At 59.1% G+C, this 27,419-nt stretch overlaps 1 protein-coding gene across 5 annotated transcripts; it reads right to left on the bottom strand.

The window, feature by feature from the left end:
* Positions 1-794: 794 nt before the first annotated feature.
* SIPA1 (signal-induced proliferation-associated 1) lies at positions 795-25,955 on the bottom strand. 5 transcript variants are annotated; one of them, XM_048857800.2, is made up of 17 exons: positions 25,886-25,955; positions 18,714-18,774; positions 13,830-15,218; positions 13,359-13,486; positions 12,979-13,167; positions 11,916-12,090; positions 10,540-10,643; positions 10,091-10,248; positions 8,996-9,578; positions 8,555-8,829; positions 6,362-6,595; positions 5,750-5,840; positions 5,246-5,411; positions 4,596-4,694; positions 4,249-4,330; positions 3,677-3,758; positions 795-3,362 (listed from the first exon to the last, which is right to left on the bottom strand). In XM_048857800.2, the coding sequence occupies exons 3-17, from the start codon at positions 14,794-14,796 to the stop codon at positions 3,216-3,218; spliced, it is 3,480 nt and encodes a 1,159-aa protein (XP_048713757.1). In that variant the 5' UTR covers positions 14,797-15,218; positions 18,714-18,774; positions 25,886-25,955; the 3' UTR covers positions 795-3,215. The 5 variants fall into 5 exon arrangements, with proteins under 5 accessions (XP_048713757.1, XP_074986555.1, XP_074986554.1 ...); XM_075130454.1 differs by having other exon boundaries at positions 4,249-4,327; XM_075130453.1 differs by lacking the exon at positions 25,886-25,955 and adding an exon at positions 20,697-20,801.
* Between the last annotated feature and the right edge of the window lie 1,464 nt (positions 25,956-27,419).

Below are 27,419 nucleotides of genomic sequence, written 5' to 3'. Positions count from 1 at the left end.
AAGAAACCAGAGCCATATCTCTTCGGGCGACACTTCACCAATGTACACCAACCACTCACCCCTGACCTGGCTACACCAGATGAAAGGAGCCAACGCCAAGCTCCTGAGGTGGAGCCTGCTCCTGCAGGATTATGACATGGATGTGGTCCATGTGAAGGGAAGTGCTGACATGATAGCGGATGCGCTGTCCTGGAGAGGGGGCCCTGAACTTCCCCAGGTCATTGGTCAGAGTGACCCTGCTCAGTTCAGTTTCGAAGGGGGGAGAGATGTGACACAGCAGGGAGTGGGGTGGACTGACCAGGGAATGCCATCTAGTTCTGCTGGGACTGTCTGCATGGGAGATGGGAGAGCTGGGGATGACTCCACTGGAGTGAAGATACCTGAGCCTGTAACCTGAGCTGGGAGGGGGTTGGACCCAGGTGACACCTTTGCCCAGGAAACTGGACAAAGGCTGGAGGAGGAGCTGGGGGTGTGTGTATGTTTGGGTTTCAGTTTTTGGGCTGGGTGGTCGAACGCAGGGAACCCCAAGGCTGGGGTCTAAGCTCCCTGCCCCCCAGAAGGACTCGACTGAGGGGTCCTGGTTGTACCCACAAGCTCTGTTTTAGACTGCGTTCCTATTGTCCAATAAGCCTTCTGTTTTACTGGCTGGCTGAGAGTCACAGTGAATCCCAGGAAGAGGGGTGTAGGGCCCGGACTCCCCCACTCCCTCCACTCCGTGACAGTCCCATTCCCAGCCCCCCGGAACCAGCATTCATATGTGGCCAGGGCCAAGTGAGCTAACACAGTAGGCAGGATGGTGTCGGACCCTGGGAGCTGCATATTGGCTCTTTATTGCACAGAGGGGCCGCGGGACAGACACACTTGGGTTTGTACATTCACGTCAGACACAGATTCTCTGCCTCTAAGATTGGCCATTTTCAGTGTAAAAAACTAACAAACAAATAAACCTGAAACAAGGACTTGAGTTCTGCTTGGTACTAAAATATTTACAACTCGAAAGGAGACATGACAACCCCCCATGTCACAGGGGACCCCCCTCCAGAAATAAGGGACACTCTCCAGAAATATCCCCTAGCACCAAATGGGGGGCTGGGCCCTGTACCACCTCCCTCCCCCCAGTACAGTATGGAGGCTATGTCTTGATGGAGCGTGGGGGGAAGGTAGTAGGGGATGGGCTTGTGCAGAGGGAGGGGCACTGCTGGGGGAGGGGAAAGCAAATGACCAGAAGCAATGTCCCCAGGGGTGAAAGTAAGTTAGAGGACTTACCCGTACAACAACGGAGTCCTGAGCAGGGGGCGTGGCCTCAACCAGAAGAGGAAGGGCCTTAAATCCCTGGGCCCTTGAAATTAAAGGGCCAGGGCTCCAGCTGCAATAGTGGTGGCTGGGAACGCAGGGCCCTTTAAATCACCCCCGAGCTACCAGCTGCAGAGGTGGCTGGGAGCCCCGGGGCTCGGGGAGGATTTAAAGGGCCCAGGGCTCCAGTTGCCGCAGCGGAGCCCCGGGCCCTTTAAATCACTGAGGAGCCCTGGGGGCTCCCGGCTGCCACCGCTACCCCGGGGCTCTGGGCTCTGGCAGAGCTTTAAAGGGCCTGGGGTTCCGCTGTGGTAGTAGCTGCCAGAGCCCCGAGCCCTTTAAATCCCCACCTGAGCCCTGCTGCCCGAGCCCTGGGGTAGCGGTGGCCGGGCTCCATCAGGGATTTAAAGGGCCCTGGGGCTCCAGCCGCTGCTACCGCCCTGGCCTTTTAAATGCCCGCTGGAGCCCCACCGCCACTACCGCAGGGCTCGGCAGCGGGGCTCTGGGGGAGATTTAAAGGGCCAGGGCAGTAGAAGTGGCTGGAGCTCCGGGGCTCTCTAAATCCCTGCCAGAGCCCCCCCACCCGTACCCCAGGGCTCGGGCAGCAGGGCTCAGGTGGGGATTTAAAGGGCTCCGGGGGTAGCAGCGGCTACCTGCCCTGCCGCCGCTACCCCAGGGCTTTCAATTGCCCTCTCGGAAAGCTGGTCCTGGTACGGCGCACCGGCTCTTACCGGTATGCCATACCGGGGCGTACCAGCTTACTTTCACCTCTGAATGTCCCCATACCTCCTTTCTGCTATGTGGGAAGCTGGCATGGGTTGGGGTGGGTTGGGGGAGAGGGGGCATTAACTCACAGCTTGCAGTATCTTCACAGTTACCAGGCAGGGTGGCACCCTCTTCAGGCCAAGAGGTTCCCGCGCTGGCTGGGTCAGAGCTGGAGGGGGGTGGGGCTCTGGACCCTTAGGAGTCTGGGGGATCTGGCAGCCGGAGTGAAGGTGTTACAGTGTGTGTTTGCATGGGAGCATGTGTCAGTGCACGGGCGCTTGAGTGAGAGCACGTGAGTGTGAGCATGCATCAGTGTGAGCATAGTCTGCCCAAGCACGAGTGGGAGCAAGTCTGCACAGGCGTGCATCAGTGTGAGGGCGTGTGTGGGACTGGGAGCACTCTGAGCTGGTGTGAGGAGTGCATCTGGGTGAGCAAATGTGTGTGTGTGTGTGTGTGTGTGTGTGTGCAGTCATGTGTGTGTGCAAATGTGCATGAATGTGTGCAGTCACGTGTGTGTATGTGAGCATTTGTATGAGTGGGAGAGGAGAATCATCTCTCTCTCATGCCAGGGTTTTCCTGAGGCCTGGATTGATGCAGCAGGATTGGGGGGTATTGCAAGTTGATTTTTTCCGAGGGGGTCAAGGTCAAACGCGCCATTAAGTCCCTCCTTCTCACTCCTGCTCAGCAACACCAGCCCTCCCTCCTGTGCCCACCCCACAGATGACAAGGTTACAACCTCCTGCCCATTACAGTCAGATTTACCAAAGAGTTGAGATTTGTGTATGAGCTTAGCCAGCTGGAACTGGGGGTGTTGCCTGTACCCCGATATCAGAGCCTGCTCCTGGCAGTAGCCTTTGGGCTGGTGAGTTTGTGCTGGGCTCCCCAGCGGTAAAAGTCTTGAGAGATGAGAAGCCATGTTCCAGGGGGGGCTCCCTTCCCCCCCAGGCAGTTTTGGGGGATTGGTAGCCCGAATCCCCTGTGCATGGCCAGTCGCAAAGTGGGCCCCCCAGAGTGCAGTTCAGATTGTGGTCCCTCCTGGAGGTAACCACAGCGCCCCCTGGGGACCAGAGAGGGGAGGAGTGGAAGTGGGGTCAATGGGGAGACAAGGGCAGTGGGGGGATGACTGGGCAAGTGAGGGTGGAGGCGGCCCAAGGCCCCTAGAGGGACTGGCCAGGGGAGCCGCACAGCAGACGGGTGACTTGGCTGAGCCGGGCAGCTGCACTCTCCTGCTCCTGCTGCAGCCGCTGGTTGTTCTGCCGCAGACTCTGCACCTCGGCCTGTAGTGCTGCCTTGGCTGCCTGCTCCTGGAAGAACAGGGGGGCAGGGTCAGTGGGGAGGGGCAGCACCCCCCACTACCAACCCAGTCCCTCCCACTCACTCGCCATTGACCCTCCCACCCCACAGCCCCTGCCCCCATCTGGCCCTCTCATGGCACCTCCTTCTAACGCCTGCACCACACCTGCCCTGTAACTCCTCTGCAGTGCCTTGCCCCCTGCCCTCCTTCCTGCAGCCTCCACCGCCCTCCGCTCCCCTCCCTCTTTTCCTCACCTTTGCCCCCACTCCCTCTGCACTCCTCCCCTAACCCACTTTCTCCTTCCCTTGTGCACCCCGAACATACCTGCTGCAAGTCCTCCTGCAGCTTCTTTAGCATGGACTCCAAGTGAGAGACCTTCTCCGACAGCGACCGGGACTGATGGCCTCTGGGCGAGGGAAAGAAAGAGTGAGAGACAGAGGAGTGTGGGGATGGAGGGATGGAGAGATTCATAGGATGACAATATGCATCAGTCAGGCTGAGATCAGATGGGGCAGGGGGAGCAAAGATCCCTCGTCTCCCAAGAGCCCAGCCCGCTCAGTATCCTCTCCTCCCCAGGATTGTCAGAGAGCTCTCCAAAGGTGCAGAGCCAGTGAATGTGTCAGCCTCCCACTGGAGGAGTGTTGTGGCACACCCACTTGGAGTTCACTGTTCAGCCACCAGATGACCCTGGTTGCTTCGTGATAAACAAGTCCCACAAAGCTGGGATGCGAGCTGAGCCAGAGATGGTTTGTTGCTGTTTTTGCCTGCTCTGACTGTGTTATCATCATGGAATATGTAAGGGGGAGGATGAGAGCAGGGAGGATACAGTGAAAAGGGGGCTAGTGGATGAAAACCTTCCCCCATCATTCCTCCCACCCCTCTGTGTAGCTTCTTACTCATCCTCGGGGGGCTGCTGGCCTGGGTTCCTCTGGCCACTCCCACCGGGGGGCTCTCTGTTCTCCAGCACATGTTGCCCTGCTGCAGAAAAGAGGGGAGACAGAGTGAGATTCTCCTCCTCAGACTGGGGATTTGCTGTGACTCCTGGCCCCAGAAAACTTTAACCAGGTTCTTTGCCTAGGGATTTCCCAGCTTTAGCCCCCCATTAACAAAGCTCTTTGCCTAGGGATTTGCTACAGACCACAACCAAGTCCTCCACCAGGAACTCTCAGACTCCAGCCCCTCTCTGTGCTTATGCAAGCTGGGCACTCCCACCCATGATGCAGCATGGAAATCTGTTGCTCACCTTCCTTCGAGAGCGCCTCTAGGATGCTGTTGCAGGTGGTAGCCAGGTTGGAGATGGAGTCCCACTCCTCCTCCAGGGACTCACCGGCTTCCGACAGAACTGGAGAAGGTGGGGCAGGAGAAAGAATGGCATGAATGAGGGCAAGGAGCCCAGCAGCTGTCCAAAGCAAGGCCCTTCAGACCCAGAACCAGGCCCCCCAGCTTGGGCTAAAGTACTAGAAGGTTGTTGTTATCCTCCAGCGGGTTCTAGCCTCACAGCTCAGTCGCAGCTATTCATTAACGTCCATCCTCAGAGTTAATTAGAGTTGGGGAAAATCTATTGACTTGAGATTCCCCCCCCCGCAAGCCCCCTTTGGTCAATGGATTTGAGATTTTGTTACAGGCATAGGTTCTCGACAAAGAAATCTCAAAGGAAACAAATAGGGGTCGAATCCTGATGTGTGAAAACCCACTTTGGGGCCCCAGCCCCATACTTTAGTTCCATTTTTCCTTCCCATCCCCCACTTCTTCTTTTTTTTAATTGGAGAAAAATCCCAGCACAAAGCACCCAGCTGGCACTTGGAGCTGGACCCTGCGCCTGGAAAAGGGAAAGTTCCCCTGATGCTAATGGGACAGGATCAAACTGGGGGTGCATGTGTGTGTTTGTCTTACTCTTGGTGATGGAGTTTCGCAGCGAGAGCGTACGGGGTAGGAATTTCTCGGTGTCACTCATGTCCGAGGTGGGTGGAGCTGTCTCGCTAGGGGGCGGGGCCTGGCTACCCATGACCCCATGATCTGTGGGAGCCTGCTCCAATGATGTAGGGTCTCCTGGATGGTCCTGGGACAAGAGAACACAGTGATTGATGACTGGGGTTCTATAAGCCAGGGGTCCATCACCTGGAGTTTCAGCCACCTCTGGGGTGGGATGCGGAGGCTGTTTATACAGGGAACCCTCACCCAGTACTGAGATGCAGTAATCTCTGGGGTGGGACACAGGGGCTGTTAAACAGGTTAACAGATTTATTTCACAAATAAATAGCTGCAAATAACAGTGCACATCATGGAATGCCAAGAATGACAGTGCACGTGAAACCTCCAGAGCAACAGCACACACGTAACCGAGGGGCCTGACTGCATCCTGTAGGGGGCAGCCGGGACACACACACACACACTCACCGTGTCCCGCTCAGGGGGCCCCTTGGGTGTGGCTGCCAGGATGAGGTCAGGTGTGGGGTCAGATAACATGGGGATCTCCCTGCTCTGGGACCTGCAGAGGCAGAGGAACATTAGCCTGTGGCAAACACAGCTGAGAAAAAGGGGGCGGGAATGCCGAGGGGGATAACAGCTGATGTGGGGAGCCTAGGAGGTGGGTGTCAGCCAGTCTGTTGGGTGGGATTTGGATCTGGGGGGGAGGCAGGACTCCTAGGAGGCTGGGGAAGCACTCACAGTAGGTTGGAGGCTGATGGGGGTGGGGTGGAGGCAGGGGTCTGAGGAGGCAAGGGGTACTCATGGCAGGTTGGGGAGCTGGGGGGGAGAATGGAGGGTGGCCGGGGGGGGATGGAGAGGGGCACGTATGGTGGGGAAGGGTGTCAGGATGGGATGGAGGTGGGAGTCACTCACAGTGCGGGGGGGCAGGGTGGGATGGAGGCGGGGTCCCAGGAGGTGGGGGACTCAGAGTGGGGGGGGACACTGTGGGATGGAGGCGGGGTCCCAGGAGGTGGGGGCACTCAGAGTGGGGGGGGGACAGGGTGGGATGGAGGCGGGGTCCCAGGAGGTGGGGGCACTCACGGCAGGTTGGGAGGGGCAGTGCCCTCACTGTGGCTGCGTAGGAACTCGGTGCGCTCCTCAGCCAGGCTATGGGGGGGTCCATCCTGCAGGGAAAGCGAGCGCAGCAGCTGCAGCGTGGCTGGTCTCAGCTCCCCCTCGGGCCCCGGGTCCCCAGCCGGCTGTGGGGGCTCCCTTGCCGGGGAATCACTGCGTCGCTTCTCCTGCAGGGACTTCACATAGAGCTCCGAGAAACTCCTGTAAGAGAGAGATGATGGGGCAGGGTCCCAGAGTCCCCTGACTCCCATCCCACTGAGTCCCCCCCCACCCTGCCCCACAGCAGCATTCACCCCACCCCATTCAGTCCACACTGATCCCTCCATCCTGCCACACAGCACCCCCAACAGAGCCCTCCTCCTTGTCCCACAGTGTTCGCCACTGCCCCCCATTCTACCCTATCGCACCTTCTACCCTGCCCCACACAGCTCCCTGCATATGCCACCTACCCTCACTGTCCCCCAACAGTGTCCCTCCCCAAGGATTCCTGCCCCATAGCACCCCCACTCCGCCATTCCCCCTGCTGGGTACTCTTGCAGCCAATGCTTCGGCATCCTTCCCCACAGCTCCCCACCAACACTCCCACCCTGTGTCCCACAGCAGCTTCTCCTGGAAGCTCCTGCCCCCTCCTGCTAGTGCCCCCTGCTGGGGACCCCCAACCCATATGCCTGAGCATCCCTGCCAGTAACCCATAACCCAGGTCCTCAAAGAATCAATCCTGAAGCACTTGCATGAGAGGAAAGTGATCAGGAACAGCCAGCATGGATTCACCAAGGGAAGGTCATGCCTGACTAATCTAATCGCCTTTTATGATGAGATTACTGGTTCTGTGGATGAAGGGAAAGCAGTGGATGTATTGTTTCTTGACTTTAGCAAAGCTTTTGACACGGTCTCCCACAGTATTCTTGTCAGCAAGTTAAGGAAGTATGGGCTGGATGAATGCACTATAAGGTGGGTAGAAAGCTGGCTAGATTGTCGGGCTCAACGGGTTGTGATCAATGGCTCCATGTCTAGTTGGCAGCCGGTATCAAGTGGAGTGCCCCAAGGGTCGGTCCTGGGGCCAGTTTTGTTCAATATCTTCATAAATGATCTGGAGGATGGTGTGGATTGCACTCTCAGCAAATTTGCGGATGATACTAAACTGGGAGGAGTGGTAGATACGCTGGAGGGCAGGGATAGGATACAGAGGGACCTAGACAAATTGGAGGATTGGGCCAAAAGAAATCTGATGAGGTTCAATAAGGATAAGTGCAGGGTCCTGCACTTAGGACAGAAGAACCCAATGCACAGCTACAGACTAGGGACCGAATGGCTAGGCAGCAGTTCTGCGGAAAAGGACCTAGGGGTGACAGTGGACGAGAAGCTGGATATGAGTCAGCAGTGTGCCCTTGTTGCCAAGAAGGCCAATGGCATTTTGGGATGTATAAGTAGGGGCATAGCGAGCAGATCGAGGGACGTGATCGTTCCCCTCTATTCGACATTGGTGAGGCCTCATCTGGAGTACTGTGTCCAGTTTTGGGCCCCACACTTCAAGAAGGATGTGGATAAATTGGAGAGAGTCCAGCGAAGGGCGACAAAAATGATTAGGGGTCTGGAACACATGAGTTATGAGGAGAGGCTGAGGGAGCTGGGATTGTTTAGCCTGCAGAAGAGAAGAATGAGGGGGGATTTGATAGCTGCTTTCAACTACCTGAAAGGGGGTTCCAAAGAGGATGGCTCTAGACTGTTCTCAATGGTAGCAGATGACAGAACGAGGAGTAATGGTCTCAAGTTGCAGTGGGGGAGGTTTAGATTGGATATTAGGACAAACTTTTTCACTAAGAGGGTGGTGAAACACTGGAATGCGTTACCTAGGGAGGTGGTAGAATCTCCTTCCTTAGAGGTTTTTAAGGTCAGGCTTGACAAAGCCCTGGCTGGGATGATTTAACTGGGAATTGGTCCTGCTTCGAGCAGGGGGTTGGACTAGATGACCTTCTGGGGTCCCTTCCAACCCTGATATTCTATGATTCTATGATTCTAACCCTGAGTGACCCTGCTGGGAGCTCCTGCCCCACGGCACCCCTTCCTGGGCACCCTCCCCTCTCAACACCCCTGGGAACCCATGCCACCCACAGCACCTCATAGCTCCCCCCCAGCACCCCCAGCTGGCGCTGTGCTCACCTGCGAGGCTTGCCATTCTCGTCAGGAGGCACCATGGTGATGGTGACTTTCTTGGCGGTGCGCAGCAGCTCGGTAGTCTGGGCGCGGCTGAGGCTGGGCAGCGCCCGCTCGCACACACGCACCAGCCGGGCGCCAGGCTGCAGGCCGGCCTTCTCCGCAAAGGTGAAGCGCTCGACATCGGTGACGAAGCCCTCGCTGTCCACCTGGAAACCCAGTTGGCCCAGCCCGTTCCGCAGCAGAGTGAGCTCCCGCGTCTCGCAGCCCCGCGTCACCAGCTGGGGGGAGAGAGAGCATTGGGCAGGGCTGGCTTTGCCTCCTGTACAACACCCCTCGCAGTGCTCCTGCCCCACTCCCTGCAGCACCCCCTATGGCAGAGGCCAGGGCTGGAGTAGCCGGGAGCTCTCCTGCAGTACCCCCACCTGCCAGTGGCCCAGGCCCTACCTGCAGCCGATGCACAATGTCCTTGACCTCATCCCCTTGGCCGTCAGGGAGCCGCACGGAGATGTAGTCCCCGGAGCCGTAGTAGAGGTCCAAGCCGCAGTCCGAGTAGGTCCAGGCCAGCACATCACGGCAGGAGCAGTTGAAGATGACTCGCTTGCCCTTGGCCTCAATGAGCACCAGAAACTCAGCAGAGATGCCCAGCAGGGAGGGCAGCTCGGGGGCAGCCCGGTCTCCGTCCTGTGCCCGCACGCTCCACACCAGGGCCCCTGCACTCTGCAGCTCGCAGGCCTTGGCCCCCTTGGCCCGCTCCTTCCTCTTGGCGCCCAGGGAGAGCAGGGGCAGGCGGGAGGAGGAGGCCTCCAGGCTGGTGGTGGTAGCATGGCTGCGCGCTAGGTCCTGCAGGTACTCCTGGCGCGTGCGGGTAGCCATGGCGTGGAATTTGCCTGACCGCTCAGCTGCATTCTCTGCATTGATGGCCTTGGCCAGCAAGAAGTCCCGGAAGGCGGGTGTACGGGGGAAGCGGTGGCCAGCTGGGATGGGCGGTCCAAAGAGTGGGATGTCTTTGGTGCGGCTCACTGCCACACTGAGGGGAGAGATGGGAGTCAGGGCATGGGGCAGCTGGGGGCAGCCATGGGCTCAGCCAGCGACAGGGATGATGGCATGGCAAGGAGGCAGGCAAGGCGGGAAAGACCTTGGCATATGCACCACCCCATAGTTGGCACACTCATCACATGCTTCCCCTCTCCACTGTAGGTGGCATATTCAGAGCACACTACTCCCTTCCCCTGTAGGCAACAGACTCAGCACTTGCTCCCCACACCTCCTGTAGGTGGCCCGCTCAGCACACGCTTCTCCCTTCCCCGATGGCAGTGTGCTCATCCCTCTCCTGTATGTGGTGTGTTAAGTGCACACTCTCCCCTGATCTGAAGGTGGCACACTCAGCGCACACTCCCCCCACCTGTAGGCAGCGCTCTGGGCACGCCCTCCCCCATCTCCTGTAGGTGGTGTGCTTGGCGCATGCTCCACTCCTCCCCTGCAGGTGGCACACTCAGTGCACGGCCCCTCTCCCCTGCTGGCAGAGTGCTCATCCCTCACCTGTAGGTGGTGCGCTCGGTGCAGGGTTCATGCGCGCGCACTATGATGAAGACGTGCTGGAAGTGTGAGCGGATGGTGCGGGGTGTGAAGGGCTGTGCACCTGGCTCCTGGAAGATGATTGTGACAATGTCGTTGCCAATGTGACGCTTCCGTAGCAACTACAACCAGAGAGATGGTGTTACTGCGGCGATGGGGAAGGGCAGGATCTGAGCTGGGCATGGGATGGGGATGGAAAGCAGGATGGGAACCCTCCCTGTTTCCAGGTCAGCCACCCTTGCCCCCCTTTCCTGAGCTGCCTGGACTCTCCACCATGCTCTGGTGCCCCCCAGATTCTCTTCCTGCACCCTCTGGATTCCTCCTTCCCAGAAATCCTTCCCTCTGGACCCCTGGTGAACCCCAGCACCCCATCCTCTGTGCTAGCCCCATCCCAGTGCCCTGCCCCGCCTCACCTGCTGGCGGTTGTTGGGTGTGTAGGGAAGCATGGTGGAGACGTGGAACATGATCTCATAGTCCTGGTACGTGGTGTACAGCGAGTGGGTGCCCGTGGAGTCAGCTGGGGGAGACACAGGATGGGAGATGTCAGTGGGATGGGGAGTGGGGGCGTTACTGGGGCAGGGAAAGACGGGGCTCAGCAGAGCGTAGCTGGGAAAGCCCTTGACTGGGTCGAGGGGAGAATACAGTCCCCTCCTTCAGAGCCTCCCCACCCCCTGCTGCCAATGTGTCCCCCTGCCCTGGGGTGAGGGAGGGACTCTTTAAAACCAGGCTCCCCACCTCATGGGGTGCGCTGGGGGCTGGCAGAGGGCAGCCTGCTATGACAGCTCCCCAATGTGTCTACTGGTGCCAAATGGCAGGGGGCAGCTGCCAATGCAGTCCAGCCCCCTTGCAGCCCTCAGTCCTCCTGGCCCCTTTTCCAGTAGCCCAACCCCACCCCGGTTCCCCCTCCCCCAAGGTCTGGCCACCCAATATTTCCTTGCTCCTCCCCCTAGAATGCTCCCTTTTCTGGGTTTCACCCTCCCTTCCACAGAGTTTAAAGCTTGAGGGGACAATTGTGCTCTTCTAATCTGACCTCTGGCCACTAGACCACCCCCAAACAATTCCTGGTTGAACTAGAGTGGACTGGTTAGAAAAACAGCTGTGGAGACTGGAAAATGTCCAAGGGTGGAGAATCCACCACAGCCCTGGAGAAGCTGTAACAGCAGTTACTGATTCCCACCGTTAACAGACTGTACCTTAGTTCCAGTCCAAATGGGTCTAGCTTCAACTTCCAGCCACAGGGTTGTGTTTGACCTTTGTCAGCTGGACTGAAGAGCCTCCCTTACCCCAGCTCTGCTCCCTGTGTAGGTGTTTAGGGATGGTGACCAAGTCACTTGTTCAGCTTCTCTTTGATAAGCTGAGGAGATTGAGGTCCTGGAGTCTCTCACTGTAAGGCAGGTTTTCCAACCCCTCAAACATTCGTGAGGCTCTTCTCTGACCCCTCTCCAATTTATCCACATTGTTTGTGATGCTGATGTGCAGGCCCCCACACTGGACACAGTTCTCCAGCTGTGGGCACAGCGCTGCTAGATACAGGGGTAACAGAACCTCTCCATTCCGCTTGATTCCCCTTTTTATCCGTCCAAGGATCATGATAGTCCTTTGGCTGCAGCGTGGCACTGGGAGCTCCTGTTCAGCAGGTTATCCCCCCAACCCCCCCGCCCCAGTCTTTTTCAGAGTCGTTGCTTCCTGGGACAGAGTCCCCAATGCTGGGAGCATGGCCAGCCTTCTTTGGGGCTTTACATGTATCTGTTTACAGTTACCACCCCCAGTGCCCCCTCCCCACACTCACTCTTGGTGTCAAGCTGGGCACGGTACTTGGTGAAGCCACGCAGCTGGACGTGCTGGCCCAGCAGCTCCAGGAACTCCTGGAAGTGGGGGCCGGCCCCCTCGTTGTTGTACATCTCCTCCTCAGAGCCCTGCCCCGCCCGGCAGTACAGAACTCCCACCTTGCGCTGGAAACTCACCTGGGGAGGGGTATGGGGAGGGGAACATGGGACCAAACTGGGAACACCCCCAAACTGCCCCAGTTCAACCACCCAACACAGCAACCCCCAATGGGACCCCTGACTCAACCCCCCAAAATACCCCAACCTCACAACACAGCAACTCCTTATGGGATCCCTAACTCAATCCCCCAAAATACCCCAACCCCCCAACACAGCAACCCCCGATGGGACCCCTATCTCAACCCCTCAAACTGCCCCAATTCAACTCCCCAACACAGCAACCCTCAATGGGACCCCTAACTCAATCCCCCAAAATACCCTGACCCCCGAACACAGCAACCCCAGTGAGACCCCAACCCCCAAAAATACCCTGACCCCCCCAACACAGCAACTCCTGATGGGACCCCTATCTCAACCCCTTAAACTGCCCCAATTCAACCCCCCAACACAGCAACCTCCAATGGGTCCTCTAACTCAACTCCCCAAAATACCCCAACCTCCCCAACACAGCAACCCCTGATGGGACCCCTATCTCAACCCTTCAAAATACCCCAATCTCACCACCAATGTAGCATCCCTGATAGGATCATTGATCCAACCGCACAAACTGCCCAGACCTCTCAACACAGTGACCCCTGATGGGGCCCCCTGGGCTGACCCCCTCAAAGTGCTCAAGCCCCTCGACCCAAGCCCCCAACAGAAGACCTTGATCCAACTCCCCCAAAACAACACTTCAGGACCCCCCATTCCCAAACCACCCTGATCATACTCTTCCTGAACTTCCCCTCCCACAGAGCCTGGCTTCCTTCTTGCCCCCAGGTCCCTCACCACCCCCACCGCTGTACCCCCCATAGTGGGCAGGCCCATGGCAGAATCCCTGTGGCACTCCGTCACTCACATACTCACCCCCTGCTCATCCAGCTTGAGCAGTGTCTCGGGCACCTTGGGTGAGTTGGATGCCAGGCGCAGCCCCTGCAGGTTCAGGTCGGGCAACACATGCTCCAGCAGCTTCTTGGGGGACAGCCCGCGGGCAGTGGGGGGACGGGCGGTGGAGGGCAGTGCCTCCTCCAGCACTGAGCCACGCAGGGTCCGCAGCTGTGGGGAGGAGAAGCCGTGGCGGGTGGGGAGAAGGCCAGGGAATTTTTGTACCCCTGCATTGCCTCCTGACTAGGACTCCCCCCACAGCACCCCCCCTCTCCAGGGCGGTGTCCTACCCACAGTGTCCTGCTCCCCCTGGGAGTGCCCCTGTGCTGCAAGCTCTCCCCAGGCTCCCTGGTGGCGCCCACCTCGCTGGTGCGCAGGATGAGGCGGTAGCTGTACTGCGGGCTGGCACCCTCCTTCTCCTTCTCTTCGCGCCGCAGCGACACGGCCACCGCTCCCAGGCGCTCGTCCACCCCAAAGAAGTTCTGGTGCTCTGTGCCAGGGGACGGGGGTTTGTTAGAGACGGGTATCGCCAGGACTGCCCCCAACCCTCTCACACATTCCCTGACCCCCCCTGCATGCCAGCCCCACGGACCCTCACTTGCACCTCCCTCTTCCTGAGTGCCAGCCTCCTGCCACCCGCCCCCAGCTTTTGCCCCCGCCAGGGCCATTCTCCTGCTGCCAGCTCACCCTTGCATAGCAGCACTCAGAGCAGCTGGCCCCTTGCCCCACCTCCATGCTCCCTATGTCCTGTGCCCCTTGCTCCTTCTTCCCCATACCCTGTACCCCCCCCATGCACTCTGCCCCCTGTGTCCTACTCCCCTGCCCTGGCTCACCCTTGCCATAGAAGTATTTGCGGTAGTAGCTGGCGCCCAGGTCGGCATACTCAATGCAGTGGGTGGCCCGGCTGCCTCTGGTGGGGTAACTTTCCCGTGGCTCCTCCAGCACAGACACGGCCGCATTGGGCAGCTGCCCGGCGCCCCCTCCTGCTTCCTGGCGCCGGCCCAGCCCCCTCTCCTCCTCGCCCCCAATCTCATTGCGGAAGTGGGGGCAACTGAGCACCAGAGGCCCATCCTTGCCATCACCTGGGTCAGGCTCTTCAGGGACAGGGGTGGGGGCAGGCCCTGTCGAGGCGGCTGAGGCCCCTGTGGTGATGTTACGCACCCGGCGCCCGGCACTGCCCTGGCACCAGGCCGCCTCACCTGGATCAAAGAGGATGCTTTGCACGTCATAGTGGGCCAGCTGGCGCACCCAGACCTGTGGGGGGAACTTGGGGGGCTCCTCCCCCCTGTCCTGCTCTGACATGGCAGCCCCAGCCCCCTGGCTGCCCCCCTCCCACACCTCGTCTCCCACAAGCCCCAGCAGCACCAGGGGGTCCCAGAAGCGCCGAGCGGCTGGGCTGCCTGCCCGTGGCTCCTCATGGCTGTGGGCACGGGTGCGGGGAGGCCCTGGGCCTTTCTCGATGGAGCTCAGGCTGCCATAGTCCCGGTGCAGCCCGCAATCCCCAGCCCCCACCAGTGACGAGGAGGGAGGTGCCCCGTCCCCAGGCACCCCCTCCCCAAGGGTCACGTCACTGTTGCTGCGGTGCATGATGTGGCTGGCAGGCCTTAAGGCCAGGCCAGGGGCGGTGCCATGCCCTCTGGGGAGCCGCTGGGTCACCTCACTCCGGGGGGGGCGCAGGAGGGGGGCCGGGATCCCCTTGGCGTCAAAGGAGATGGAGGCCAGATGGGGCCGGGTGGAGTGGCGCCTGATCTTGCGGACGAAGAGGTCATCTGACTGCATGGCCCTCCCCCTCACCAACATGCCCCCCCTCCCCCCCCGGAAAACAGGAATGAGACGGCCTGGCGGACGGAGAGGCGCAGCTGCCAATCACATGCACACAGGCTTGGGGGAGCGAGAGTCAAGGAAGCAATCCAATTGGCTGGGAAGGACAACTACGTGCTCTACCCTTTGCCAGTCAGCTTTCTCCTTTATGGCCACTGGCCATCAGTGGGCGTGGCCCACCGTCTCATTGGACAAGAGCGTCATGGGGAGCTGCTGTGGAGGCGCTGCTGTGCTGGAAGGCGTCAAATCCAGCCATGGGGTGTGGCCGGCCGGCGTGCCATGCTGGGGTTAAGGGCTGGTCCTGGTGCAGCCCGGGTTCTGAGCAGAGCGCTCTGCTCTCAGCTCCTGGTGAAGCAGCCTGCTCAATCCCAGATCCTGATATGGGGTGGGGAGCCGCCTTCCTGCGAAAGGAGTTGAGGGGAGATCTGAGATGGGGGAGATGGGGAGAGGCCCAGGCTGCAATGCTGGACTCTGTCCCCCCAGCACTGAGGCAGCTTATGCTGGGTCCCATCTCCCCAGCTGCCCGAAAACACCAGGAGCATTTCTGACGACTGGTTGGACACCCTTCCCCTGATGTGATGGGGCCAGCACTGAAACACACCAGGTGCCAACCTGGGCTGCTTGCCATGGAGATGACGGGGGCAGGGGCTTGAGGAGAGGGTATTTCTACAGCAAATTTCTCTGTCAAGTACTGAGCCATTCCCTCTCTGATACCAGGATACTCTCCTTCTAATACTGGGGTACTTTTCTGGGCTGTTTATCTACCTAGTACCCAGAGTACATTTTCACTCTGAAATCCCTGTGCTTCCCTCTCTAACATGTAGGCACTTTCCTGGGCTGGTTCAATAATGTTTAGGTCACGTTTTCTCTCTACTAACTGGGTCCTGTTCTGGGACACTGATCTGTCATCCTCACTCAGTGGGAATCCCTTTTGTGCCCTCTCCCCTCTGACCTCTGGGTATGCCCCCGACAGTAGACTGGGCCCGATGGAGCCCTGATGTCAGGCAGCTTTGCCCTATCACAGGGGAGTGTGGGGGGGACACAGGGCTATTGCTGCATACCCAGGGTGGTCTGGGAAAGAGAGGGCAGGTGCATTCTAGGAGTTTGATGTGACCATTATGGGTGGGAAGGTGTATTATGAGAGGTTGACATGAACGATGGGGAGGCAGGTGCATTCTGGGATGCTGATGTGACCGGTGGGTGGGGACATTAGCAGCAGCTGCAGACGGGACAGGGCTCTGTGGTCAGGGCTCTGTGCAGGAAATCTCCCCGTATGCTCCCCTCTAGCTGCAGCTTCCTGCCCTCGCTCAGACAGGGCAGCTGTGTGTGTGTGTGAGAATGTCTCGGCGCTGAATGGGGGGATCAGGGACAAGCAGCTGCCTGACACAGGTACACTCTGTGACACATAATGGCTGAGGCAAAACCACCCAGATACTGGCCTGATAGCAGGGGGCACTGGCCCAAATTTGCGCCCAGAACTAGGGTTTGGCTGGCTCGGTTTGGGAGAGAGACAGGACCAACAGGGCCCTCACATGGAGCTGCCAACAGAAAGAGCCAAAAAACAGGAACTTGCACAAGTACCTGTTTTTGTAGCAGCTTCCTCCTGCAGGGGGTGGGGGGGACACTGGGGACAAAGGGCTGAGGCGCCCAGCCTGGAGGCAATGCCCCCCCAGGGGCAGAAACAGAGTTGCTGCCCTGACCCCAGCTGAAGTGACACACCCCTACACACACCTGCCCCCTGCACCATCCCCTGACTCCCTGCACCCACCCAGTGCCCCCCCAGTCACATTTCTGCTTTCTCTGAAGTTGCTGAGCCTTGCAGAGTGGAATCTGTCAGGGAAAGGTCAGACCGTGGGGGGTGGGGGAGGGAGGTGAAGGAGACCAGCCGGGGGCAGGGGGAAGGTCAAAAGGACAAATAATCACCCTGCACCCCAGAACTGAACTTGCCCCCCCAGCTAGTTGTGGCCCTGCCAACCTGGAACTGACTCCCCCAAACCTGTCCCTCCCACACCGACTCCCCACAACTACTGGGGTTCCAAACATCTGCAGAACAGCCCCTGTCCTGGATCCGCCATTCCCAGTCCCTCCTTGGTCCCTGGTTCCCCAGGACTCTGGGGGCGGGGAGCTGACTGCTTGGCCAGTGACAAACCAGGCTGGGGAGAGGTTCAGGGAGCGGCAAGAACAGAAGGGAGAGACAGAGAAGGGGGGCAGCAGATCAGCTTCTGCAACGGTTCTGTTGGTGTCCCTCATTCACGACCCGCAGAGCTCTGGTATCTCCCCTCCCAAGCTCTGTTGGTGCCCCTCACTGCCAACCTGCAGCCCAGACAATGCCAAGGTTAAGACCCATCAAGCTCATTTTGATGGTGACATAATCTATATTGGAACTGAAGCGCCCAGACGTTCTTGGGGGGGGAGGTGCATGAGTGGCCCGGACTTCCCCATTTGTGGTTGGCCCTGTAAGTGTCAGATGAGCCACTGATCTCCCCCTCCCCCTCTCTAATATGCTAGAGCCACATCTGTGAGGTGAGGACGCATGGGGGAAGTGGGTGTCTGAAGTGATGCTCATGGCGGGGGCAGGTGCTGGCTCAGAGGCCCCAGCTCCTATACACCCCTTGTGCGGTCCTCAAATCAGGGAAGACAGCAGGGAGAGGCCCACTACCCCTCATCATAGAATAGCAGGGTTGGAAGGGACCTCAGGAGGTCCTCTAGTCCAACCCCCTGCTCAAAGCAGGACCAATCCCCAATTTTTGCCCCAGATCCCTAAATGGCCCTCAAGGATTGAACTCACAACCCTGGGTTTAGCAGGTCAATGTTCAAACCACTGAGCTATCCTTCTCCCCATCCTTCTCCCCTTCTCCCATTCCCCAATACCCTCTTCCTCTTCACCCCTGCCCCCCCAGGGCTCCCTTCCAAACACACAGCCCCGCACCATGTATGGTCCCCGTGTCATGCGGGCAGAGAGGAAAACATGGTCCCCAGAGCCTGTTCAGCCCCACTCCCGAGGCCTTTCTGCTAGCCAGGGTCCAGGCCCAGTGTGGGAGGTGTCCTATTCTACTAGGGATGACTGGCCTAAGACCCAGCAACCTCATCTCACAAACAGGAACAATGTTCACTATGAACCTGGGGCTAGATCAGAGCTAGTGTCCCCTAGAGGGGAAAGGCCTCGTGTCCCCATTCCCTGCCCCCTGAGCAGGCCCATCCCCTACCCTGGGGCTGGATCAGAGCCAGTGCCCCCTAGAGGGAAAGGCCCCATCTCCTAGTCTCTGGTGCAGACGAGCTTGTTAACCTAAAAAAACGAGGAGTCTGGTGGCACCTTAAAGACTAACAGGTTTATTTAGGCATAAGCGTTTGTGGCTAAAAAATAAACCTGTTAGTCTTTAAGGTGCCACCAGACTCCGCATTGTTTTTGTGGATACAGACTAACATGGCTACCTCTCTGATACTTGTTAACCTAGTTGCTTGCTGGAGTGTTAACAAAGGACCCGCCTGATGCAGCCCCTCCTCCCCCCACCTAGCAGCTCCATCGTGCCCCATCACTGTGCTGGGGCAACCACCAAGCCCCACCTCACCCTGGACACACACACCCCATTTACTCTCCCCACCAGTTTGGAGGTCGGACTTGGGACAAACCAATGTTTTTTTTCCAGAGAGTGGGGTGGAATTCCTGGGTCTCTATTGGGGGGGGGTTGGCAGGGAAAGGGTTAATGGGAGCTGAATGCCTGGGGGAGGGGGAGGTGGGGTTGCTTGGTGTCTATTGGGGACCAAATGTGGGGCTGGTCGCTGAACCAGCCCCCTTCGGGCTCCCATAATCCCCCATAGCACAGTGCCCTCCGCCCCACACACACATGGGTGATGTGTCTGACCCCCATCCCCACACGTGGGAAAGATCAACTCACCCAGCTCTCCGGACCGGGGGATGACGGAACGGATGTCTCAGACCAGGGGTGTCACAGGGACCTGGAGAAACAGAGAGCAAGAAATCAGTATTTGTTCAGGGGGAAGGGGGATCCCTTGCCCAGTGCTGAGATGCAGCCACCTCTGGGGTGGGGCACAGGGGCTCTCTGTACAGAGCTCCCTTGTGGGGTGATGAGAGTCAGCTGTGTATGGGGCCTTGTTTAACAGCTGCACATTGACAGTTCCCAAGGATTTAGGACAGGAAGTGAAAGAGAATCCTGCATCCTATTGTATCAGCAGAGGGGGAATTAGGAAGGTGTGGAGCTTCAGTTTGCTGGGACCCTTTCCTGCACACCGACGTTCACTCCCTCTGTCTGGGGGGATGGGGAGGCTTGGGGACAGTGGTGGGCCTGGGGCTGGGGTGTCTGTGCAAGTGGGAGATGCTCCCATCACCCCCCCTCTGTTTTGGATGTGGGGGGAAGGGACATGGGGGGTCAGGGGACCCCACACTCAGGCAGGGGGCTGAAGGTGCTCAGTTTCAGGGTGTGATTTCAGGTCTCAGGAAGCTACAATGGCAGGAAACACAAAATGCATCTGCTTAGACTGAGGAGATGGGGGCAGGGAGGGGGACAGACACATGGCCGCAGCCGCATGGCCATGGACACAGGGACTCGGCCAGAGCTCTTCTGGGACCTGTTGTCTGAGCTGCCTGTCGCACTTATTTTGCCCTGGGATAACACCCCCTCTCTGGGCCCCCCCCAGGAAGGATGGTTGGAGACGCACCCCCCCCCCCCCGCCATGCTGCCCTTGACTGTTTCCTCCCACCGGCTGGGCCCCAGCCCACCACAAGATCCCCGGTCAGCCTAAGCTGGCCCCCCTCACCTGCCCCCCAGACCTGCTTCATTGCTCCAGCGTGAGGGACTCCCCAACGACCTGCACCCCCATCAGCCTGGGAGCCGCCCACATCAGCCCCATGGTACCCCCCCCCATGATTCTCCAGCCCCCTCCAAGCCAGGCGAAGGGCTCGGTACCTGGGGGGTCGGTACCTCAGGGTCCAGACGCGCTGGGTGGCGCGGACGCTCTGACTCGCTTCCTGCTGTGCAGGAAGTGATGGCGCAACCAGGAGCCTGAGCCACCCCCCCCACCCCCCCAACATCCTCAGGAAAGAGCCAGGCCCCGAGTGTGACCTGCCGACTCCCCACCCCCATACCGGTGAGCAGCTTCCTGGCCATGCAGCTAGGCCTAACCACGCCACCCCCGCCCCCCACTCTGCCAGTGGCCCGCAATCCCGATCCACAGCCCCCTGCTATCCCAGCTCTGGGCTCCCCCACAGCCCTGCCAGTGCCGCTCACTCCCAGCCCACATACCCCTGCTAGCCCAGCCCTAGGCCCCCCCACTCCCAGCCCTGGGCTTCCTGCTTCACACAGCCTGGCCCAGAACCCAACCAACTGGTCGTTTGCTCTTTCCCCTGCCAGTTCAGAGTGGAAACCACAAATCGGTGCCTCATGCCCACAGGGAGATAAGGGGCGGGGGGAGGGGGGGCTGGCTGTGGATCAGGAGTACCGGCACAGTGGGGGAGGGGCAAGGGAGCCCAGTGCTGGGATAGTAGGGGGTGTGGGTCAGGATTGAGGGGCACCAGCAGAGCTCTATGAATATTGGGGGATCCTTATTACTGGTACCAGGACGTGCTGAGTCAGGCCCCGACGCTGCCCCAGTGACTCTGCAGCTGGTCCCCTGGTCCAAGTGATCTTAGGCAAGCAGATGCCCTTGCCTGGCCATGAATTGGTTCCCCGCCCCCACAGGGTAGTGGGGGCGGATGCTATTTGGGCTGCGTCACCCCGAGGCTGCTGCCCTCAAAGGGGCCTTTCAGGGACATGCGGAGGGGGGTGAACGGGAACGGGGGACACTGGCAGCCATTTAACAGAATGGTAACCCGTGTATGAGGGACGCTGCGCATTCACCAGGGTGCTCCCCTGCCCCAGTACCTCGAGATCCATGGCCTGGAGGGCTCCACTGCCTGGGGGGCTCCAGTGTGGCTGCAGTGTCAGGGGAACCCTGCCGACCGCAACCATCCCCTCTCCTAGGCCTTCGCTCCCCCCTGCAGCCGGCATCTGGCCCATCTTCCAGCTAGAGGGGGTGGAATTCAACCAGCTTTGGGCCCCAGGACAATGAAGTCTCTTTAGATATGCCCCCCCCTTCCCCTCCTCTCTTCACTGCCCAGTTTCTCAGTGCCTAGGCCCCACGTCTCCCTTCTTTCCCTCAGGCTTCCCCTCACCCGCCACTGCGCTCCAGGCCCAACCCGGAGCTGGGATAGAACCCAGGAGTCCTGGCTCCCAGCCCTCCTGCTCTAACCACTAAACACCTCCTGCCTATTATAATTAATTATTTGGATTATAAATTCACCACCGAATTACTCCTTTGAGCAATTGCATCAGCTTAATGCTCTGGCTACCACCTGGGTATGTTTGTCTGTCTGCTCTGCCTGGGGTGCACTGAAGGGCACCGGCAGAGCTGGAGGTGGAGGGGGGCCAGGGCTGAGATGGCGGGTAGGCTGCAGATTGGGGCTGAGGGGCACTGGCAGAGCTAGGAGTGGAGGGGGTATAGCTGGCATGATGAGGACCTGTGGGTTGGGATTGAGGGGCAGTGGCAGAGCTGGGGGCTAGGGGGGATCAGGACTGGCATGACGGGGAGCTGTGGTTCAGAAGACTGAGGGGGCCAGGGCTCAGGTGGCGGGGGGTTGCGAGTCAGGACTGAGGGTCCCTGGCAGAACTAGGGGGCTGTGTATGTTTCTATTCAGATTTGCCTAATGGCAGGATATTGAGTCTCCAATTGCATCTAAAATCCCCACTGCTCCCTCCCGCCCCCCAGCTTTCCCCCACTCACAGCCCCAGCATCCCTGAGGGATTTGCCGGTCACTCAGAACAAAGGGGGAGGGGTGTTGGCAGGTGGATCAGAGCTGGACAGGTGTCCCAGGGCCTGGATCCCTGGTGCGGAGGGGATGGGGAGTGGACACAGATGTGTGAAGTTCCCCCCTTCAGCTTCCTCCCTTCCCCTCAAGCATCTCTGGTTCTGCAAAGCTGGCCTGGTGTTACTCAGAACAACCTACCCCCCCCCCCCGACAATGCACTGAGCCCTGCCCCTCCATTAATACTCATCTGTTCCCATTTTTCTGTTACACGTTTATTTCCTTCATTCTTTTATAAGCTCCCTTGTGACCCACCCCTCCCTGCTTAATTATATTCCACACTATAATTATCCCATCAGCTCCCTCCCATCTCCTGGATCTGGGCAATTCGGATTGGCAGGGGGAGACACTAGGGCCCCCTGTTTAAAAGTCCATCCGCCAGGGATTCCATCCCCTGCCCTGTCCATCTAGCCTGCCCTCTGCCCCACAGAGAGTAGGCTGGAGGGGGCTATGTGAGTGTGGGCCATGCAGGAGTGGTGGGATGGTGTGTGTGGGGGGGTTGCAGTGGTAGGGGTGTTGGGTTGTGGTGCTGTGCCATGGGCCAAGGGTGTTGTGTTGAGATAGTGGGGTGTATGGGAAGTGTGCTGGGAGGGGACAGCACTGGGCCAGGTCTGAGCTATGCTGCATTTTGTGGGTGTGCTGTGGTGGGAGATGTCCACTGTGCAAGTGGGGCTGTGGTGTGTATATCAGGCCACAGGAAGCACTGGGTGAGGGGGTTGTGTTGTGCTGTGTTGTGTATATTGGGTCACACCAGGCATCCAGTGAAGGGGTTGTGTTGTATTGTGTATATCGGGTTTCACTGAGCATCAAGTGCAGGAGTTATGTTATGCATATGGGGTCATGCCGGGCCCGGAGTAAGGGGGTTGTGTTGTATTGTGTGTATTGCGTTATGTGTTGGAATTTTTTGGCTGGAGTTCTCCGCTGATAACAGCCATTCTTTGAATGTGAAATGTTTTGCGGGAACTTGCCAATTACGACAAAATTTTTCATGGGGAAAAAAACGAACGGTTTTGACTGCACCGGTTCAATGAAGGAAAAAATGACCAGTTTTGATTTTTATTGTTTTGGTTCGTTTCCTTTGGACTTTTTTGTTTTATGAAAATACTAAATCTACTAGCTATAAATATCAAAATATTAGCACTGCTAGGACATTTGTCATATTAAAATAGATATAGATATTGAATATTGTAATAGAGGCATGGTGATATACTGGAGACATACTATTTTACAATCTTAATTCCAATATTATTATTATATATATAAATAGCTCATCTCCTCTAGAACGTATTGGATTTACTATTTCAGTACGCTGGACAAGTCAAAATGAAATGGACCAAATTGAGAAAATCAAAATGGCGTAACTTTTTAATCAAACCCAAGCAGGGCCAAGGCCCTAAATCACCGTTTTGGGACGTTCGTTTTGCCCAAGGTTCCAGCTTTTTGGTTCCGATTTGGAAAGAAAAACAAAATCCAGAATGTCGGAATTGCCCATTGCTTGTGGTTCCCAACCAGCTGTGGCTGGGTGCTGGGTAAGGGGGTTGTGTTGTGGATTGTGCCCGGGGTGCTGCGTGTGCTGAGCATGGTGCCAGACGGGTTGTATTGTGTGGGTGCTGTGGGGGGAGAGGAGGGCTGCGTTGTGTTGGGGCAGGTTATTGCTTTGGGGGGTGGAGTTGTGTGGGCATTCGGTGAAGGGGGGCTGTGTTGCGATGGGGGTTGTGTTGTGTAGGCATAGGAGGAGAGGGCTGTGTTGTGTTGGAGTGGGGGGCTGTGTTGTGTGGACATTGGGGCATGGGCAGTGTTGGATCAAGGCTGTATTGTGTGGGCATTGGGGGAGGGGCAGTGTTGTGTGGATGCTGGGGTAGGGGGTTGCATTGTGTTAGGGGGGTGTTGTGTGGGCATTGTGGGATAGGGTGGCGTTGTGTTGGGGGGTTGTGTTATATGGACATTGGGGAAGGAGTGGCATTGTGGTGGGGGCTGCGTTGTGTGGGGATCAGGGAAGTTTTAAAATATTAATAAAAGAATTTTTAAAAGATGAGAAATGAGACCCACTGCCCTCTTCCAGCCCTCCAAGCTCCAGCCCCCCAACCCTCAGCCCCTCCTGCCCCATAGCTCTCCCCAACTCCTGCCCTCTAGTTATCCCATTCTTTTATAAATAGTCCCAGATGATGCCCGGCTGGGTACTCTCCCCTCAGTGAAAGCAAACCCGGGATAAATGGGGGGCAGCTCCCCCGTAAATCTTTCCATTACTCCTGTGGGAGCAAATCCCCCCAACCCAGAGGCACCAACATCCCCCACACACTGGGGGTCTGCCCTTCACCTGAAAAGTGGAAACCTGGTGCCTTTTAAGGGTGTGTGTGTGCATTGGGGGACACTGGGAAGGACAGCTGTGGAGAGGGGCACTGTGTTGGGTAGGGCTACAGGAGAGATGGATGGGTGGGGGACCAGGGGGATGAATGGGATGGGTGAGGATGCTATGTGGGGTGAGGGGGATGGATAGGATGGGCAGGGGGCACTGTGTAGGATGAGGGGGATGGGGAAATCATGGGTGCTGGGTGCAAAGGAATAGCTGGGATGGGTGGGGGCGCTGTAGGAGGTGAGGGGGATGGCTGTGGGGATTGGGGGTGCTGTGTGGGATTAATGGGTTGAGGGCACTGTGTGGGGTGAGGGGGATGGGGAGCAGGGGGATGGATGGGATGGGCAGGGGTGCTGTGTGGGGTGAGCAGGACGGGGTGGGGAATGGGAGCACTGGGTGGGGTTCAGGGGGATGGGTAGGATGTGCTGTGAGGGGGATGGGGAGTGGGGGCACTGGTTAGGATGGGCCAGGGTGCTGTGTGGGGCTGGGGAGCAGGGGCACTGTCTGGGATGGGCCGGGGCGCTGTGTGGGGTGAAGTAGATGGGGGGAGCTGGGATGGGCGGGGGCACTGTATGGAGTGAGGGGGGAATGGGGGCGCTGGGAGGGGTGAAGATGTGGAAGCTGGGATGGGTGGGGCGCTGTGTGGGGTTAAGAGTATGGGGTGCTGGGATGGGCGGGGGAGTAGGGACGCTATGAGGGGTGAGGAGGATGGGGGTGCTGGGATGGGCAGGGGAGCGGTGAGCGGGGGCGCTGTGTGAGGATAAGAGGATGGGGCACTGGGATGGGTGGGGGAGCGGAGGTGCTCTGTGCGGTTAAGAGGATGGGAGCAGTGGGATGGGTGAGGGAACGGTGAGTGGGGGTGCTGTGTGGGGATAAGAGGAGGGGGCGCTGGGATTGGTGGGGGGAGCGGCGAGCTGTGTGGGGATAAGGGGAGGGGGTGCTGGAATGGGTGGGGGGGAGCAGAGGGGGGGAGCTGTGTGGGGATAAGAGGATGGGGGCACTGGGATGGGAGGGGGAGCTGTGTGGGGATAAGGGGAGGGGGAGCTGGGATGGGCGGGGGGAGGGGGGAGCGGGGAGCTGTGTGGGGATAAGGGGAGGGTTGCTGGGATGGGCGGGGGGAGCAGAGAGGGGGGAGCTGTGTGGGGATAAGAGGATGGGGGCACTGGGATGGGAGGGGGAGCTGTGTGGGGATAAGGGGAGGGGGCGCTGGGATGGGGGAGGGGGGAGCTGTGTGGGGATAAGGGGAGGGTTGCTGGGATGGGCGGGGGGAGCAGAGAGGGGGGAGCTGTGTGGGGATAAGAGGATGGGGGCGCTGGGATGGGGGAGGGGGGAGCTGTGTGGGGATAAGAGGATGGGGGCGCTGGGATGGGGGAGGGGGGAGCTGTGTGGGGATAAGGGGAGGGTTGCTGGGATGAGGGAGGGGAGCAGAGAGGGGGGAGCTGTGTGGGGATAAGAGGATGGGGGCACTGGGATGGGGGAGGGGGGAGCTGTGTGGGGATAAGGGGAGGGGGCGCTGGGATGGGAGGGGGAGCTGTGTGGGGATAAGGGGAGGGGGCGCTGGGATGGGGGAGGGGGGAGCTGTGTGGGGATAAGGGGAGGGGGCGCTGGGATGGGGGAGGGGGGAGCTATGTGAGGATAAGAGGAGAGGGGCGCTGGGATGGGCGGGCGGGAGCGGGGAGCTGTGTGGGGATAAGAGGAGGGGGGAGCTGTGGGGATAAGAGGAGGGGGGCGCTGGGATGGGCGGGGAGGGGGCAGCTGTGTAGGGATGGGGGGGCGCTGTGTCGAGCAGGGGGGAGCGGGGAGCGCAGGGGATGGGGCAGCGTGTGGGGGCAGGGATGGGCGCGGGGGGCTCCTACCTCCGGGTCCGGCGTCCCGCGTTTCCCCCCAGCCTCCGCACCGGCCGCTCCCTCCCCTCCCAGCTGACAGGACCCCCCTCCCCGTCCCCGCAGTGTCCTAGCGCCGCCGGCGCTGCTGCGGACGGAGGAGCGGGAACTGACAGACAGGCGGGGGAGGGGGACGACAGCCAGGCGCGGGGGCGGTGGGGAGGACAGTCTGGTGTGGGGGGGGAAGGGGAGACAGACAGGCGGGGGGGACAGACAGAGAGGGTGGGAAGGAGAGAGACAGGCGCGGGACGGGAGGAGGAGAAAGACAGAGGCATGCGGTGTGCTACCAGGCACAGAGGGAAGAGATTGGTCCGGCAAGGGGCAGACAGACAGACTGACCTCCCAACCTGCATACCGGAGGGATGAATGGACAGAATACCCGGAAGGACAGACCCCCCCACCTGAGGGCAAGGGAAGTGTTGGGGGACAGGATAGGGCCAGGGTCCTTGCTGCCAGGACCCATAACCAGGCATGCAGACCCATCCTAGAGAGATCCCCATATACAAAGAGTATGGCAGGGGGGCAGTTGGCTCAGTGACATTTAGGGTGGGGGTAGCATACCCCAGTCGATGGATGCAGCCACACAAGCTGCACCCCATTCGTTCCTTGACCACCCCTCCTCCCCCCATAATTCCCACTCCTGCCAATAACTGCCTTGTGCTCGGCCAGACAAGAAGTTTCGGGCAGGCCCAGATAGGCACAAGATTCTCACCTGCAAAGGGGGCCCCTGACCCACACAGGAACCAGCCTTGAGGCAGACCCCTGGCACTAGAGGAGAACCCCTCCTTGTGCTTTCCCCTCTTGGGCCCACCCCACAACCAGCCTTGCAGCATCCCCTCGGCTAGGAACCGAGGCGGAGGGAGAGCTCAGTGGTTTGAGCATTGGCCTGCTAAACCCAGGGTTGTGAGTTCAGTCCTTGAGGGGGCCATTTAGGGATTTGGGGGATTGGTCCTGCTCTGAACAGGGGTTTGGACTAGATGAGCTCCTGAGGTCCCTTCCAACCCTGATAGTCTATGATTCTGTGAAACCATGTGCTCCCCCACTGCCTGGGGTTCAGAGATTCACCAACTATGGGGGAGAGCAGGGAGCCCCAGCCCCCTGCAGGGCTGGCTCCCTCTTGGAGGAGGCAGGTTGGATGTGGAAGGGAAAGGAGAGGGGGCTGCCCTGTTTCTCTGGAGGAGTGCAGCTCGACAGGAGGGGCACCTCCAACTCCCCCAGGAGTAGCCACGCCTGGGAGGATGTAACTCCATGGCAAGAGCCTGGGGGAGGGCAGGGGCTGGAGCGGACCTCTCCCCCCATCTCTAAGCACCTGGAGGGAAAGGGCCCCCAGGCAGGATAAAGGGTTAATCTTCTCCCTTGGACAGAGGGAGAATCTGAGCAGAGGTGCAGAAGGCAAGATTGGAACCTACATGCCCTAATGCAGCCCCTCCTGATGTAACCCCCAGGAGCCCCATCCCCTGCCTGGGATTGAACCCAGGAGCCCTCTGAGCCTCAGCCTGCTCTAACC

Source organism: Caretta caretta, chromosome 7, assembly GCF_965140235.1.
Source record: "Caretta caretta isolate rCarCar2 chromosome 7, rCarCar1.hap1, whole genome shotgun sequence".
NCBI lineage: Eukaryota > Metazoa > Chordata > Testudines > Cheloniidae > Caretta > Caretta caretta.
Note: the sequence above shows the minus strand (reverse complement) of the source record. Positions and strands in the feature narration are given on the sequence as shown.

Coding starts and splice junctions, on each gene's coding strand:
- SIPA1 (XM_048857800.2), bottom strand. CDS start 14,796: ATGTTGGTGAGGGGGAGGGCCATGCAGTCAGATGACCTCTTCGTCCGC. Junction 13,168..13,358: donor TCATCCTGCGCACCAGCGAG/GTGGGCGCCACC, acceptor TCCTCCCCACAG/CTGCGGACCCTGCGTGGCTC. Junction 6,596..8,554: donor GAGAATGGCAAGCCTCGCAG/GTGAGCACAGCG, acceptor TCTCTCTTACAG/GAGTTTCTCGGAGCTCTATG.